Here is a 14,291-nt window from a genome sequence, read left to right as displayed (position 1 = left end):
AACAAACACCTTTGCACATATCATCTACAGAACCTACGCTTTCCGTCCACCACCCATGCATCCTCTGAACACAGTGGACTGCACGGCCATCCAAGGGGTTCTTTAAGGATGGCAGGATTTCTGAATCCAGCTGCCTGGGAAGAACTGGATTTGGTTACTGCCATCTAGTGGGAAAAGCTTGTAAATGCAGTGGCTCTGTACACACTGAAACCAAGCGCCATATTAGGGACCGTTTGGAATCCAGCATTCCCTTGAAAGCGAGGTATCCTCGTCTTCTGCGACTGGACCCTGGAGGAGACTTATTCCCCAGAGGCTCAATAAGCGCCCAGGACTTAGAGAGAGAGAGCTCTGGTGGCTGAGCATCAGTACTCATAGAGAAGAGTGAGGTACCTCCCATTTAAACTTCTCTGTTCCTTTGGAAGTCGCCCTTCACCCATCCCTCTGTCGTCTGAGGTTCTTCTGGGCCGTGCCTGGGGCCTGAGCTATAGGGTCTCCCAGCTCCTCTTTCCTCACTGTCTCAAAATCTGGAGATTCCCAAGGCTGCCGTAGTTGTCATCATTTTGCACCCTGATCACTGAGTTTCCTTTAGAAGCTGGGACTAAATATAAGACTCCATCCTTTGGAGGGTCACCATCCTCTCTGCTCCCCTCAGAATGTATTTAAAGAAGGCCAGTTAGACTGCTTTCTCTAGAAAGCCCCTTCTCCATCAGAAGACCCACTGTAGGCTGAATGATAAAGGACAAAACAGGTGGTCTTCATTCCTGAGGTCACAGACTGGAAGACCACAGGTCCATGCAGGAGTGACTTCCTCAGGACATTTCATTCCTAGGTGCAGAGCAATGACTTGGGCAAGATGACCCATCAATTCCACGTCAACACAAATCCTTCCCCCTTCAACGGAGATGTTTGGGCTTGAATTAAATTCCCAGTGCACAATACGTGAATCACCAGTAATTAAATTTTGTACCCAGATCAATGTCCTCCACACTTCGTCAACTCCTGTGCCTGGCACACTCCATCTCCACACAGAAAAAAACCTCCCAATCTCTAAGGCCAGTAGAATGTGCGTAAAAAAGAATGTGAACTCAATCTAACATTGCCCTTGGCTCAACTTAATTAGGATGACAAATTGGATATTGGAGTTAAAAGCACAACTTGAGGTCCAGCTCTGTAAAATAGATTGCTTTTTTCCTTTTCTAACCATCCCTGAGTAATTTCTCAGTCCACATGCCGGGATTTTAGCTCATATAATAATAATAATTGCAATCCTTAAGATTTTTTCCCCTATATTTTACGTTCCCAAAGCGTGTTCATCTCTACCATTCTTAACTGATCCTCATGATTGTACAAGAGGGCAACAGGTGAGGAAAGAGAGAGGCGGAGAGCTCAACTTCCTCGGCCAAGGTCTTGCTGAGCGACCGTGGCAGACAGTTGCTTCAAACCCAGGGCCCTGGGGGTGAAGACTTACCGAAGCCCACGGGCAGCGCTATTTTCCAGGAGCAGTCCATGTTGCTGGGGTAGTTGCCTGGGAAGCCGGGGCTCAGGATCACCCCCTCCATCTCTTCCACCACTCCCCCACACTGCGCTGTGACAGTGGGAGCAGACAGAGCATTAGGACAGCAATGCGGAGAGCACAGGGTCATGCCAATGTCTGGGCGCTCCCGTAGAGCAGCAGTTTTTAACCTTTCCCAAGTGTAAACCCCTTTGAGAACCCAAAGGAACCTATAGTTTATCTCCCGAAAAACCTGGGAAAATCTGAGTATGTAAATTCAGGAAGGGTTGCCCAGAATCCTAGGACTGCCTAGCGCTCCAAACCCAAGTTATGGACTCTTGACCTCGAGCATGCCCTTCACAGGTCAATTCCCTTAGGACATGCAGGAAAAGTGGTCTGCTCCAAAAGTACGACCGTTTCTTACACTATCCCCCAAATCTTGCTCTCCTCACTGTCCAATTGACTCTTCCAAGACTGAGGAGAAAGAATGAAGGAAGGGGACTGGCCTGCATTGTCTCCAGTCTGTGCCAGGCACCATGCAAGGCTCTTTACAAATATATATTCCATGGGGTTGGGTGGTCAGCAAATGAGCCCCACCTGGAGCCTGCCCACAGAACTTTGACATATGCCCTTAGCCAAAGCGACTGTGGTTAGCATTCCATGGAGAGCCAAGCGCGAGGGCCTGGGGCATCAGAAGCTCCAATCGAGGTGATTTTAGAGTCATCTGAGGATACAGGGCTGTGCATGACTACAGCCTGGTCAGTTGACATCAACAGTTTTCCTCTACATCTTATTAGGAAAAGGTTGTGAGAGCAGAAAGGGGTTAGCCAGTCGTGGAAGCCCAGAGAAAGGAGCAGTGGGGAGGGATCTGCAGTGTCTAGGCAAACACTTTCTGGGGAGAGAGCAATGGATCTGAACAGAACAGTGTCTGAGCACTCGACATTGACTGCTTGGGGCACAAGCCCAACGTTTCCACTTCCTGTGTGATTTTGGGCAAGTTCTAAATTCCTCCAAACCTCAGTTTCCTCTAACTGTAACATGGAGCTAACAACAGCACCTATGTCACAGGGTTGTTTTGAGGTTATGACAGAAAGGATGGTGCTTCACTTGAAACAAGGGCTGGCACACACAGTAAACCCTCAATAGCTACCCTATTAACGGCAGCTGCTGTTACTACGGGTGGTTTCCTGGGCAAGGCCTTCGTAATGCACAATGGAGGAGAGTGCCCTGGGCTGACCAGCCACATTTCTGACCTACTTGGCAGACAAGCAGGCCTTGCCCCCTGGTGAAATCATAGAAGGAAAGTGCCTTTATGCCCAAGTGACAGGCCTTCAACTCACTTGCTTCTTGTCCCAAGGTCAGCCTTGATTTGCAGTTTGTGGTTGGCTGGGCATCAGAGAAACCTAGGTTTCCACTCCTGATTCTGACATTTTTAATCCTAAAAGTCCTAGTTTTCCTGTTTGCAAAAATGATAACTCTCATAAAGAGCTGCTGTGAGGAAACACGTAGCTCCATGCCTTGTACACAGTAGACACTCAATAAATGCACACACTAGACACTCAATAAATGCACGGAGTGGACAATAAATGCACGTAGCAGACACTCAATAAATGTTAGTTTCTCCTGCCCCAACCTGACTGGAAGCTTCTGAGGGTGGAGACCTGTCTTTTCTTGTATCCAGTGATCTCTTCGTCATTGCTTAGCACAGGGTATAAAACCAAACCACCAAACCAGCTAAGTCTTTTTTCACCTGCAACCCATGGGGCATTTCTCTGAGTGGATGTCATCTGTCGGTCCCATGACAAGTCACAGAGGAAGGCCCAAAGTGCCCAGAGGTTGCATTTGGGTCTTTGTTAACTATCTGGAATCAGAATGGTCATCATAACGTTTTCCAATGGGCAAGCCTCCCGCCATTTTTCATTTGGTGGATGAAAGTTTCCAAGTCCTGACAGCCTTGAGTGGGAGTTCAAGCTTACAAAAACAGCAGCCTAAAACTACCGCCTTCAATACCAAACTGTCTCTTGATTTGAACTTGACCCCAACGATACGTCACTGAGCTCAAATCCCCAGTAGAAAATGGATTTGTAGGAGCTGAGAAGGCCGGGCTGTCTTACCGATGCAGAGCGGAGGAGGGTAGTTCCATCGCCGCACCGTCCCCGGCATGCAGGAGATGTGGGCGTGGCCCTGGAGGAAGCAGGAACAGGGATGGGCTAGCGCCCCCACGGCGCAAGTGTGTGTGCAACCCAGAACCGGGGGCTCCTTCAGGGGCCTTGTGTTAAGGAACAGATACATAGATCCACTGTGGGATGGGGGGGGGGGGGGGGGGGGCGAGGCAGAGAGAGAGAGATTTTGGGGAAGGATGCTTATTAAGAGCCATTATTAAAGAATTCTCATTACTAATGGTTCCTTGTGAGAATCCTTTAATTACTAGATTCCCTCATGGCCTTCAAAGGAAGATTAAATTTTCCTACAGTCTAATCAAACTGAAACTTAGCAGGAACACATTGGAAGCTGGCTTGTGCCAAATCACTGAAGTCAGCAAAGTTTGTCTTTTGCATGAACAGCTCCAGGAGGGGATAATGGTCCCAGGGGAATGGGGTGGTGGTGGTGGGGGCGCTTCTCTCTGTTCTTTGGTGACTGCAGCTCTGCTGGTGCAAGGCTGGCCAATCCCATCTCAGGGGACACCTGTGTCCTTCCCTGGGTGTCATGGAGAGGTACCTGGAGGGCATATCCCGGCTCACACTGGAAAGAGACCACGTCATTCACCAGGTAGCGCTCGCCCGTCTTCACCCCGTTACTGGGCACGGCGGGTTCTGGACAACTGCTCAGGCCCACCGCTAGACAAGATGGAGACAGAAGGAATCGAGAATGGACAAGCCCGGCAGGTCAGTGTGACGTAGGCTCAGGGGGATGCTGGCAGGGAGAGGCTGCCTCCAAATTAAGCTTTCTCTCCTCCCGGCCTCCAGGCTAGTGCTTCCCAACCCTTTTCACTCACAGCGCACAGAGAATATCAGACTACCTACACGGCATGGAGGCTCCTTGGGGCAGGTGAGTATCATCTGGGAACTCTGGCTCCCCTCCGTCCCTGGGCTCAGTGAAGGACTTTGGAGTAGGAGAGAAGGGAGCTGGCCTGGCCCCGACTCTAGGCCCCCAGATCCCTCTGCATGAGCTCCTCCCACATCACTCTCGCCTCCGACTGCCCTCCATTTTACTTGCCCTCAGAAGACAATTCCTGCAGGCTCAGGAACTGGGAGAGAGGCAAACGAAAGGCAAGAAGGAAGGGGAGTGGTTTTCATAGAGGGGCATCTCAGGGATGCTCAGGGGCCCAGAGAGTCCCATTCTCTGGGACAGACTGTCCAGATGACACTCTGCTGCCTATTTCTCTTGTTTTTAAGGTCAGGCCAGCTCCTTTCTGAGAGCAATACTGGGGGCTCCCCACACTAAGCCTCTCAAGGCCACTTCTGGCCCCCACTCACTGCCGGACCCCCATTAGCCTCCCAGCTCTGGCCCTCACTCACCGCCGGACCCCCAACAGCCTCCCTCTCATCCCCTGCCCTCAGCCACTGCTGACCCAGCCCATCCTGTACTCACAGGCAATTCATGTTTCTTAATGTCTCTCCTTGAATCATGAGACTTTCTTGCCCAGCAGTTTGAAGAGGGTCCCCATCACCTATTACATGGAATCTCACCTTCTCACCCTGACATTTTAGGACCTTCACCATCTTGGCCTGGTCCCTGAGCTCCTCAAATGCTCCTTCACTCTCCTTTCTTGACTCTTCTAATCCAGCCCACATTCACTTAGTCCTTTTCATACACCCAGCCTTGTACACTGTGCTTTGCTGGGGCATCCGTCTTAACCTTCCTCTTGCTCTTCCTCCCGCTCCCTGCTCACCATCCCATCATCACAGGAGCAGCACTCGCTGAGCATTTCCCATGAGCAAGGCTGGGGTAGGTGTGTCACACACAGCATCTCACCCCCTTGAAGCAGGTCTTAGCATCTCATCTCACAGGTGAGGACACAGGCTGAGAGGCCCAGAGACGTGCCCTTAGAGAGCCACCAAGCTGGGATCCAAATCAAGCCCAGTTTGACACCAGCTCTAGAGGCCAAACTCTAAGGCCACATGGGCTCAGGTCTGACTCCGGCCCTGCTCTCCACACCTCCTCTCCTGAAATCGTCTTTGTCCACTTTGAATCCCTTACTGGCTGATGAGCACAGCAAATGGGAGAGTAGCATCTCCTGACTGTGGCCTTTACATGGCTCCTGTGTCCTGCAGGAGCCCATCTGTAGGTGTGGGTGCTTAAGATGCACTACATAAGGCCTTGTGTATTGATGGACAGGACTTGGAGTACATCTCTCCAGGGACGAGGGCTGGAAGAATCATGACAAGCAGAGGGGTAGCTGTAAACTGAGTTCTCTGCCTACTCCAAAGTGGTCTTCTTTCACCAAAGATGGTGGAAAGGAGAGGAGGGAATATGGGCTAACAGACTTTGAGGTTGGGTCTGACCACAGTGTGTGGTTGGGCCTGCATGGCCCAGAGAGTTAGAGAGATGGCAGCCTTAGCCCTCTTATTAGATTCCTGGTAGATATCTCCTGGTAGATAGCCCTCCTGGTAGATTCCAGATCCCTTGGGAGACGCAGGCTTCCTGGGAAACCCAGGAGTCTGCAGTGCCTGCAGGGAGCCAGGTGCTTGTGGAAAGGGAACCAGAAGGGCTGGCCAGCCTAGGCTACCAACCACCAGTGCCATCTGCCTTAGCAGCAGCTAATGAATCCTCTTTCCACATTCCGAGCTGAGAGTCTATATGTGCATGAGTAACTCCATGAGCTCCTTTTTTTTCCTTCTGAGGGAAATTTACATACAATGAAATGCACAAATCCTAAGCGTACATTTGCAGAGTTTTGAGAAATGCATACACCTGTATAACCCAAACCCCTATGGAAACTACACAACATCTCTGTCACTCCAAAAAGTTCCCTAATGCCCTTCCCTGGCAATTCCTGTCATACATGTGCTTTTAAGAAGTGAATGTGATGCTTGGAAATGAAACCTGTTTGGGCCTGTGTCCACAAATCTCAGCAGCTTGGACAAAAGACCCCAAGGACAAGATTAAAACAATTATCAAACTGAATTTGAAATAATTTATCTTGGCTGTCATCTTGTCTCTTTCTCCCCACTCCTCTCTGCACTCCAAGTAGATTGCAACTCAGTATATAATGTGGTGATCACAATTGAGTAACCTGAGACCTACTTCCTGGAAAGATAGTGATAGAAGGAGAAAGAGGGGTAGAGAGAACATGAGAGAAAGTAAGAGCAAAAGAGTGTGGTGGCAGAAAAAATGGAATGAGGAGAGAAGTGAGACCAGAAAGATAAAGAAGGAGGGAGACAGAGAAAAGTCCATTCCAATTTCTCTTACCTTGCACAGCTTGATTTTATTTAAACCATGCTTACAACAAAGGAAGATATTTACTTTTGAAAGGATATTGTTCCATTTCCATTTCAATCAAGTAAACATTAAATGTGAGTCATGGCCATAGACAGGACTTTTCAGTACCCTTCAAAGCCATTTGCCTCTACAATAGCAGTTAATTCTCCCTTTCTGTGCCCTCTACCTAGATTATCTACAAAGCAAAAATATACTACAGGGTCTTGGCTCCTAGGAATTTCAGTCTCCAAATACTAATGGAGACCTTTGTTTTACCCTAGCTCTTCCCACCACGAGAGGACAGTGCATGATAAACATCAGCTACTGAGAAAACTACCAGTTCCTGTGAATCAAAAAAAAAAAAAAAAAAAAAAAAAAAAAAAAAAAAATTGAGAAGAAGTGAATTTTTCCTGGGAATGAGGCAGTAGAATGACAAAGAGATTTAAGAAGGAAGTATTCTTTGGAAGAAGAAAGAAAAGAGAAGATTCTAGGGAATGTTTAAAGACTCAAATTAAAATATTGGATAAGGAAACAAAATTAGAGAGAACAGAAAAAAGAGGGTAACAGGAAAATGTGAGTTACTCAAGAAACCTGGGATGCTTCACTCCACCAGGAGCCTTAGAGGTCTGTGGGGAAGGTCTCTGAGGTCTCTGTCCTATTCTCGACTCCTAAGAGTCTTCGCCTCAAGCTGTCCCAGGTCTTTCCTACGAGGTGTTCCTACTTCAGTTCTTTCAGGTCACGAGCATCCTGGGATCCAGCTAATCCTCTCCCAACCACCTGAATAAAGCTCATTTGTTTTGGAGACCAGTTGAGCATCTGCATAAGATCCAATGCTGACCCTGTCAGGCCTCTAGCACCAATGAGGCTTTCCATCTGCACAGGCCCATGCTGTCAAAGAGGGTCAAGCCAACCATGCCTTCCCACATTTCCAAAGACAATTGCATCACAGAACCAGGGTTGGAGAGGCTAGTTTTTAGGAAAGGAGGAGGAGAGCACTTCTATTTTCTTATATCCCGAATTATATACTAAGCCTAGGCCAATGGGCAGGCCCCCTTCCCATTCCTGGTGTGGACACAGAGGAAGCACACATGTTTTTGAGTAACACACACTCAGGTGAGAATTCTGGCTCCTCCAATTTACTGGCTGTGCAGTCTTGAGAAGGTTTCAGACCTTCTCTGAGCTTTACTATCCACATCTAGGTCTGTGAGAAGGCTCACGTGGGATGGAGAAAATGCAGCCCCAGTATATCCCTGCTCATCGTGGGTGCTCAGTATCTGTGAGTTCCCACACTGATCCCTGAACACAGCTGAGACTTTGGGTTCTCACTTTTGTACTCCAGGTGGAAGCCGGCTGCTGACACGCTGATGTCTGAGTAGAAATGAAGGTAGAGCTGGTTGGAGGTGCTGTTCAGAAGGGCAGGCACAGTTGTTCCTAGGGCAAGGAGACAGGGACCACTCAGGCTTTGCGTCCCTGGCTCCCAATCTCCCCTCGCCCCGCCTTTCTCTTGCTTCTGCTACCTGCTGACATGCTGATCCTAATGCCCCAGATGTCAAACTCACTAAATGACAAATTAGCACTGGACAGAGTGCTGGGTCTCCAGTGGTCGAGGGAAGGGAGACCTCCAACAACTTCCTGCACAATGAGCAGTGTCAGAGCCACACGCCAGCAGTAGGGCAAGTTCCTCGGGTGGCCTACGAGTTTGGCTCCCTTGCAGCCATCTTCAAAATGACTCTGACATGTGTAATTATCTGGGCAATCTAGGCAGCGTAGGCAGTTTATCTGGGGCAACTGACTCGTTTTTTATCTTGGCAACATGGAATTCTGGGGCCTAAAAGACCCAGAAAATTGCCCTGGTCATTGGGCAAAAACATACACCACACTCTCAGAAATCTACCGCTGGAATGGAAAACAGTGCAGCCACTTTGGAAAACAGTTTGTCAGCTCCCCCAAAAGGTTATGTATAGGGTTACCATAGGACCTAAGAAATTCCACTCCTAGGTATATACCCAAGAGAACTGAACACACATGTCCCCATAGAAACTTGTACGTGAATGTTCATAGTCACATTACTCATAATTAGCCAACAAGTGGAAACAACCGAATGTCCATCAGCTGATGAATGGATGAAGGAAATGTGGTCCCTCCATTGATGAGGTGCTAATACGCACTACAACAAGGTGACCCATGAAAACACGTGGAACGGGAGAAGCCAGACACAGACGGCCACACGCTGTAGGACTGCATTTATATGAAACGTCCCTAACAAGCAAATCCATAGAGATGGGAAGTAGGTTAGTGGTTGCTGGAGAATGGGGGTGTAGGCGATGGGGTGGGAGTACAAATGGCACCTGGTTTCTTTGCGGGGTGATGAAAATGTTCTGGGATTACATAATGGTGATGGTTGTAGCACCTTGTGAATATACTAACATTCACTAAATTGTACACTTTAAAGTGGTGAATTTTATGGTTATGCGAATTATATCTCAATAATAATAATGATAACAATAATAATAAAGTCCACTACTGCCCTCTGGGTCGGGGTCCTGGATGTCCCACCTCACCTGAGAAGCTCCCCAGCATGGTCACAGTGTTGTCCGCACCGTCGAACACTTCGAGGGAGTCCCAGTTCTGCTCTGTGACAAAACTAATGACTTGAATCTGGGAGGGCAGGGGGATTGAATTATTGGTTAGACAGCCTGTGTCCCTCCCTCCCTCCCTCCCTCCCCCTCCTCCCTTCACATAATTAATTCAATTATTGAGCATCTACTCCGGCTGACACTGTGCTAGGCCCTGCTGATAAAGGTAAGATGGGGTCCCTGTCTGCAAGGAGCTCATTGTCCAGTGAAGGAGACAGATGTGAGATGAATGCTTATAAGGCAGTGGGGTACTCTGTAAGGCAGGGAATGGGGAGAGGAAGTTCCAGGAAGTGGGACTACTTCAGTCCGACTGGCCTTCTCCTTGATCCCTGAACATTCCTTGGGTTTCCCCACTTTCCTGTCTTATTTGCATCAGACATCCTACAGCAATGAGCTAGAAACCCGCTCCTGGCCAGACGTGTCCTCCTCCAGTCCTTGCTTGCTGCCTCTCTACTGGCCTTGCCAGCTGTGGACCCTCTTCCATGCCACTGCACAGTTCTGGGGCCTTCTCCACTTGGCTCTGACCACTGGGCACCAGTTATGGCCCCAATTCCACTGCTAGGGTCCAGGCTGCAGGTGTGACACTGGAGGTGTGTGCTTGGTGCTCCTCGATGCTTCGTCGGTGCTGTCAGTTCACTCCTTCCTTTACCCGCAGTGTCCTTTCTTCTATCCCCCTCAGTCTTAAGCAAAGAACCCCTCAAGCCATTTGAAAAACGTCTTTGAATCCTCCCCCATTTTGTAGGCTGGCCCCAGACCCACTGCTTCCTTCTGGCCTTCCCTGATGGCCCAAGCCAGTGCCCACCCAGCCTCCTTCCTGAGTCACCAGCTCTCTCCTCTCGCCCCCTGAAGCTCCTGGGCTGAGAGCTGCTGTGCCTTTCTGCTTGTGGGCCGCACCTCCACACTCGGCCTGAGGGGCAGGGACAGGGCCTTTATGTCTCCTCCTGGCCGTCCCCCTGACCAGAATGTCTCTGTGCCCCTACCTGGATGCCAGCGCCCTCGGGGACCATGATCTTCCACACGCAGTTGAGGCTGTTGAGGTAGGGCTCCGGGAAGCCGGGGGACAGGATGGTGCCCCTGCGCTCCGTGAGGTTGCCTCCACATGGCACTAGGAGGAGGCAGCTCTGGTCTTTGTGGGTCCCCCACGGAAGCCTCCCCAAACAGGCACCTCCCCCTGCCGGCTTCTCCTGTAGGGTCCCAGTCTTACCTCCTCGAGTGACTCCACCCCATACAGTCCTCCTCAGGGACCTGGACCTGTGCTCCTCCCTTCACACACTTCCCCGCCCCCGCCACCCCTAGCAACCCCAATTCCTCCGCCTTGCTTTCTTTATACCCAACCCTCAGGAGTAAGGATTTGGCTGGAATGGGACACCCTGCTTAAGTCATGCTGGTGAGCAGGGGCTGCTGTGTGTCTTGGGGCAGCTGCTGGGTCTTGCTGGCTCCCCCAGGGAGAAAGGACTATCTCCTGGCCACCCCCTCCTCAGGTCTTGGTTGTCTGGGTACTCACCCACACACGTCGGTGCTGAGACATTCCACTGGGCCAAGGCCCCAGGAACAGGGAGGCACTCAATCTCTGGGGACCCCTGCAGGGCATAGCCGGAGTTGCATTCGAAGCGGACGACGGCCCCCACAGAGAAGTCACTGCCCAGCCTCTTGCCATAGCGGGGTTCCGGCACAGAGCTGCACTGCGTGGCGCTGGTTCGGGGAACCGCTGCAGAGGACAAGGGCACTGATGGGCAGGCCTCGCCCCTCTAGAAACTGACCCGGGGATGGACTGACAACAAGACTGAAACTGAGACAGTCTGGATAGGATCCTGAGAGGCGTTGGGCACTTTCCCTTAGGGAAGGGGCAGGGGCTTTCTAGAATGATGTTCATCTAACTGAAAGACACTTGGACACACAATGTTGCAGCATAACTTCTGGAAACCATGGAAGGCAGTGTGAGCGCCCGGGCCCAGGCTTCAGGCCTAGTTGTGTTCTTTGCCTTGCCAGTGATGCCCCTCACCCATTGGGGTCCTATGTCCCCTAACAGGGGGAGTGGCCCTTCTTCCCCTGCTTTCAGTGCCTTCACCCTGGCTTTGGCCTCTTCTCCCCATGTGCCTTTAGGCCCTGCCCAGGGCCCTGCTCTCCATGACCTGAATCTCTTCCCCTGCCCATGATAGCACACAGGACTCTAACTCAGGCCCCAGGGATGGCACCCCCGTGGCAGGATTACCCATGCACAGGAAAACACAGCTCATCCTGGGCAGCGGACTGAACAGGACCATGCTGAGAACGGGCCCTAGGAGAATGGACATTCTCCTGGACAGGGAGAAGTTGGAGCCTGCAGGTGAAAGCCGGGGTGCTCCAAGACTTTGCCTTTCAGGGCCAGTAAGGAGGGGAACGAACGTTGACGACCTGCTTGGTGCCGAGAACTTTTGAACTCTTTTCATCCTATCAGTGAGGTAATATTATTACCATCCTTTTACAGGTGAACAAACTGGGGCTCAAAAATGTGGAGTAGTTGGTGCCCAGTTAGAAAGTGGCAGAGCTCGAATTTAAATCCATGTCCATCTTGCTCCCAAGCCTGTGTTTTTCCCACACCTTTACTGGGCGTTGCAGACAAAATCAAGCTCTGTGGGATGGAGTCTAGGTAAGAGGCCTGGGCTGGTCTTCCCAATGCCATCAGCGCTGGACCAGACAATGGTGGGGGGGGGAGGGGAAATTAACTTTTCATGTCTGATTTCCTCCATCACTCAACATGGAGTTTGGTCCAAGAATCGTCAGTCGGGTAACTGAACATATAAAATTCAACTGAATTTCTAGGAGCTGCCCCACAAACCAGTAAACATCTCCAAACACCCTAAGAATGATGCCCAGACTAGTGGTCAAAGGTCTCGTTCCTTTGGTTGCTGAGTCACTGAAGAATTGACACTGTCTTCACACGTCCCATGTCCACGTCCTGCATACCTTGGTAGACAAAGTGGAAGCCTCTGGCTGGTGCTTGGCCTTTGGCACTGAACTTTATGAGAACTTGATTGGAGGTGGCCAAGGGCAGCGATTCTCCTGCCGAGATGAGGGGCAGGGAGGAGAGAAAGACAGTGAGTCCAGCAGTAGGGCCCAGCAGATAAAATCCTGGCCAGGGAGGAGGGGCTGCCCATACCCCTCACAGCCATTCTTTCCACATCCCAGGTCTTCCTGAAAGGATGCCTCGCATTTTTACTGCACTTTACAGTGTAAAGTTTACAGAAGGCTTTCACCTCCATGATCTTATCTTGATCTATGGTCAATGGGAGGTTGGCATGGCAAGAGTTCAGTGTCCCCAGTTAATAGATCAAGAAAGAGAGGTTCACGATGATTAAATAACCTGCCCGGAGAGGACAAAGCTTCTAAAGACGTCTTGATCCACAGGGATGGGGAGAACGGCCATTACCAAACTGACTGGTGGTTTACTTGGAAAGCTGACATCAATCTGATAAAATAAAAAAATGGCTCCAGCTTCCGGGGAGGAGGGTGATGTGATCATCTGAGAGTAACTGGCCTTTCCCAGATCCCCTGTGAAATGACCGATAACCAGAGGCATCACATAATTTATTGTTCACACTAGGACACTTTGGAGAGTGAAAGGGCCATGTTATTAATAGTTAACATGGACAACCAAGTGAAAGCTGGGAATGTCCCAGGCAAAGCAGGACATGTTGCCACCCAACCAATAACACACAAACTGGGGAAACCTGCCTGGCCACAGGATGCTGGGGCTCTTGGCAGCCTGTCTATCAGAAGATAAAGGTCTATCTTCTGCTTGATGTGCTGCAGATGGATGAGAGTAAAGACAGCACCAACTTGACCTGCAGCTATGAGCATAGCCCTGTTCATCATCACTGTCTTGTGGAAGTGGGGGAAGGGAGTGGTATGGCCACTCTGCATGCTGCCCCTCCGCAGTCTTAGGGCCCCTGAAATGGCTGCTGACTGACACATCAGAAGGGAGGTGGAGGTTATAGAAAGCCAGGCTACGTCTCCACTGTAGTAAGAGCTGCAGTTGGAACCAGTCAAGGAGCCACAGGGAGGCATAGCTGGGGTCCATCAGTGCTTCCAGAAAGTCCATGTGATGCTATTGGTCATGGGCACTGGAGAGTCTTTTGCACAAAGCACTCAGATTTACATGTGACCCAGATGGCTGAGCCTAAATGTCATGGCCCCAGCTAGCTTCTGGCTGCCAGAGCAAAAGGAAATTCATGAAGACAACGTTTCTTTTGGTTACCACCATCATCTCAAGCTTCTCCTATCAATGGAGCAAAACAAACCTCAACTTTTCCATCCTCCCATCTGGCCTGACACATGTGGAGCAGAATCCCCGCAATCTCTCACAGAACCTATTTCAACTTCCAGTCCTGGACATATGCAGCCATCTCTCTCCACGGATAAGCGCATAATAAAACCACAGGATATCAGAAAAGATTCCAAAGTTCTAAGGCAGGAGAGCACTCTGAGAAATCAAAGCAAGTATTTTCATGTGAGCTACAACAAAGAACAGGCAAAAATCTCAGAAGATTTTCCATCGTGGTTGTCACAAGATTAAATCTAGTATTACATCTGTGAAATCATAGGAGGAAGACATGCCAAATGAAAGATCTGAGATCAATAAAGGCTACAAAGAGATGAGAAACCCTAGTACCTGGCAGCTGGAATCTGTAGAAATTGAACAGCGAAGCGGAGATTAAATTTGGGAAATTCTCCCAAAATCCACAGAAAAAGGATAAAGAGAT

The 14,291-nt window shown here is 50.0% G+C and overlaps 1 protein-coding gene across 4 annotated transcripts in view; it reads right to left on the bottom strand.

Moving 5' to 3' along the window:
* Positions 1–14,291, bottom strand: part of CSMD2 (CUB and Sushi multiple domains 2) — a 592,855-nt gene that overhangs the window by 96,529 nt on the left and 482,035 nt on the right. For all 4 annotated transcript variants that reach the window (XM_023633833.2, XM_023633839.2, XM_023633859.2 and 1 more), the window contains 8 exons: positions 12,496–12,591; positions 11,054–11,257; positions 10,530–10,654; positions 9,475–9,571; positions 8,240–8,344; positions 4,211–4,329; positions 3,607–3,676; positions 1,469–1,585 (listed from right to left, as the gene is read on the bottom strand). In XM_023633833.2, coding sequence (XP_023489601.1) covers positions 1,469–1,585; positions 3,607–3,676; positions 4,211–4,329; positions 8,240–8,344; positions 9,475–9,571; positions 10,530–10,654; positions 11,054–11,257; positions 12,496–12,591 — 933 coding nt within the window. The remainder of the gene's footprint in view (positions 1–1,468; positions 1,586–3,606; positions 3,677–4,210; positions 4,330–8,239; positions 8,345–9,474; positions 9,572–10,529; positions 10,655–11,053; positions 11,258–12,495; positions 12,592–14,291) is intronic.

The sequence above is a fragment of the Equus caballus genome, chromosome 2 (genome assembly GCF_041296265.1).
Source record: "Equus caballus isolate H_3958 breed thoroughbred chromosome 2, TB-T2T, whole genome shotgun sequence".
Taxonomy (NCBI): domain Eukaryota; kingdom Metazoa; phylum Chordata; class Mammalia; order Perissodactyla; family Equidae; genus Equus; species Equus caballus.
The sequence above is the reverse complement of the archived record's forward strand: the minus strand, read 5'-3'. Positions and strand labels throughout refer to the sequence as shown.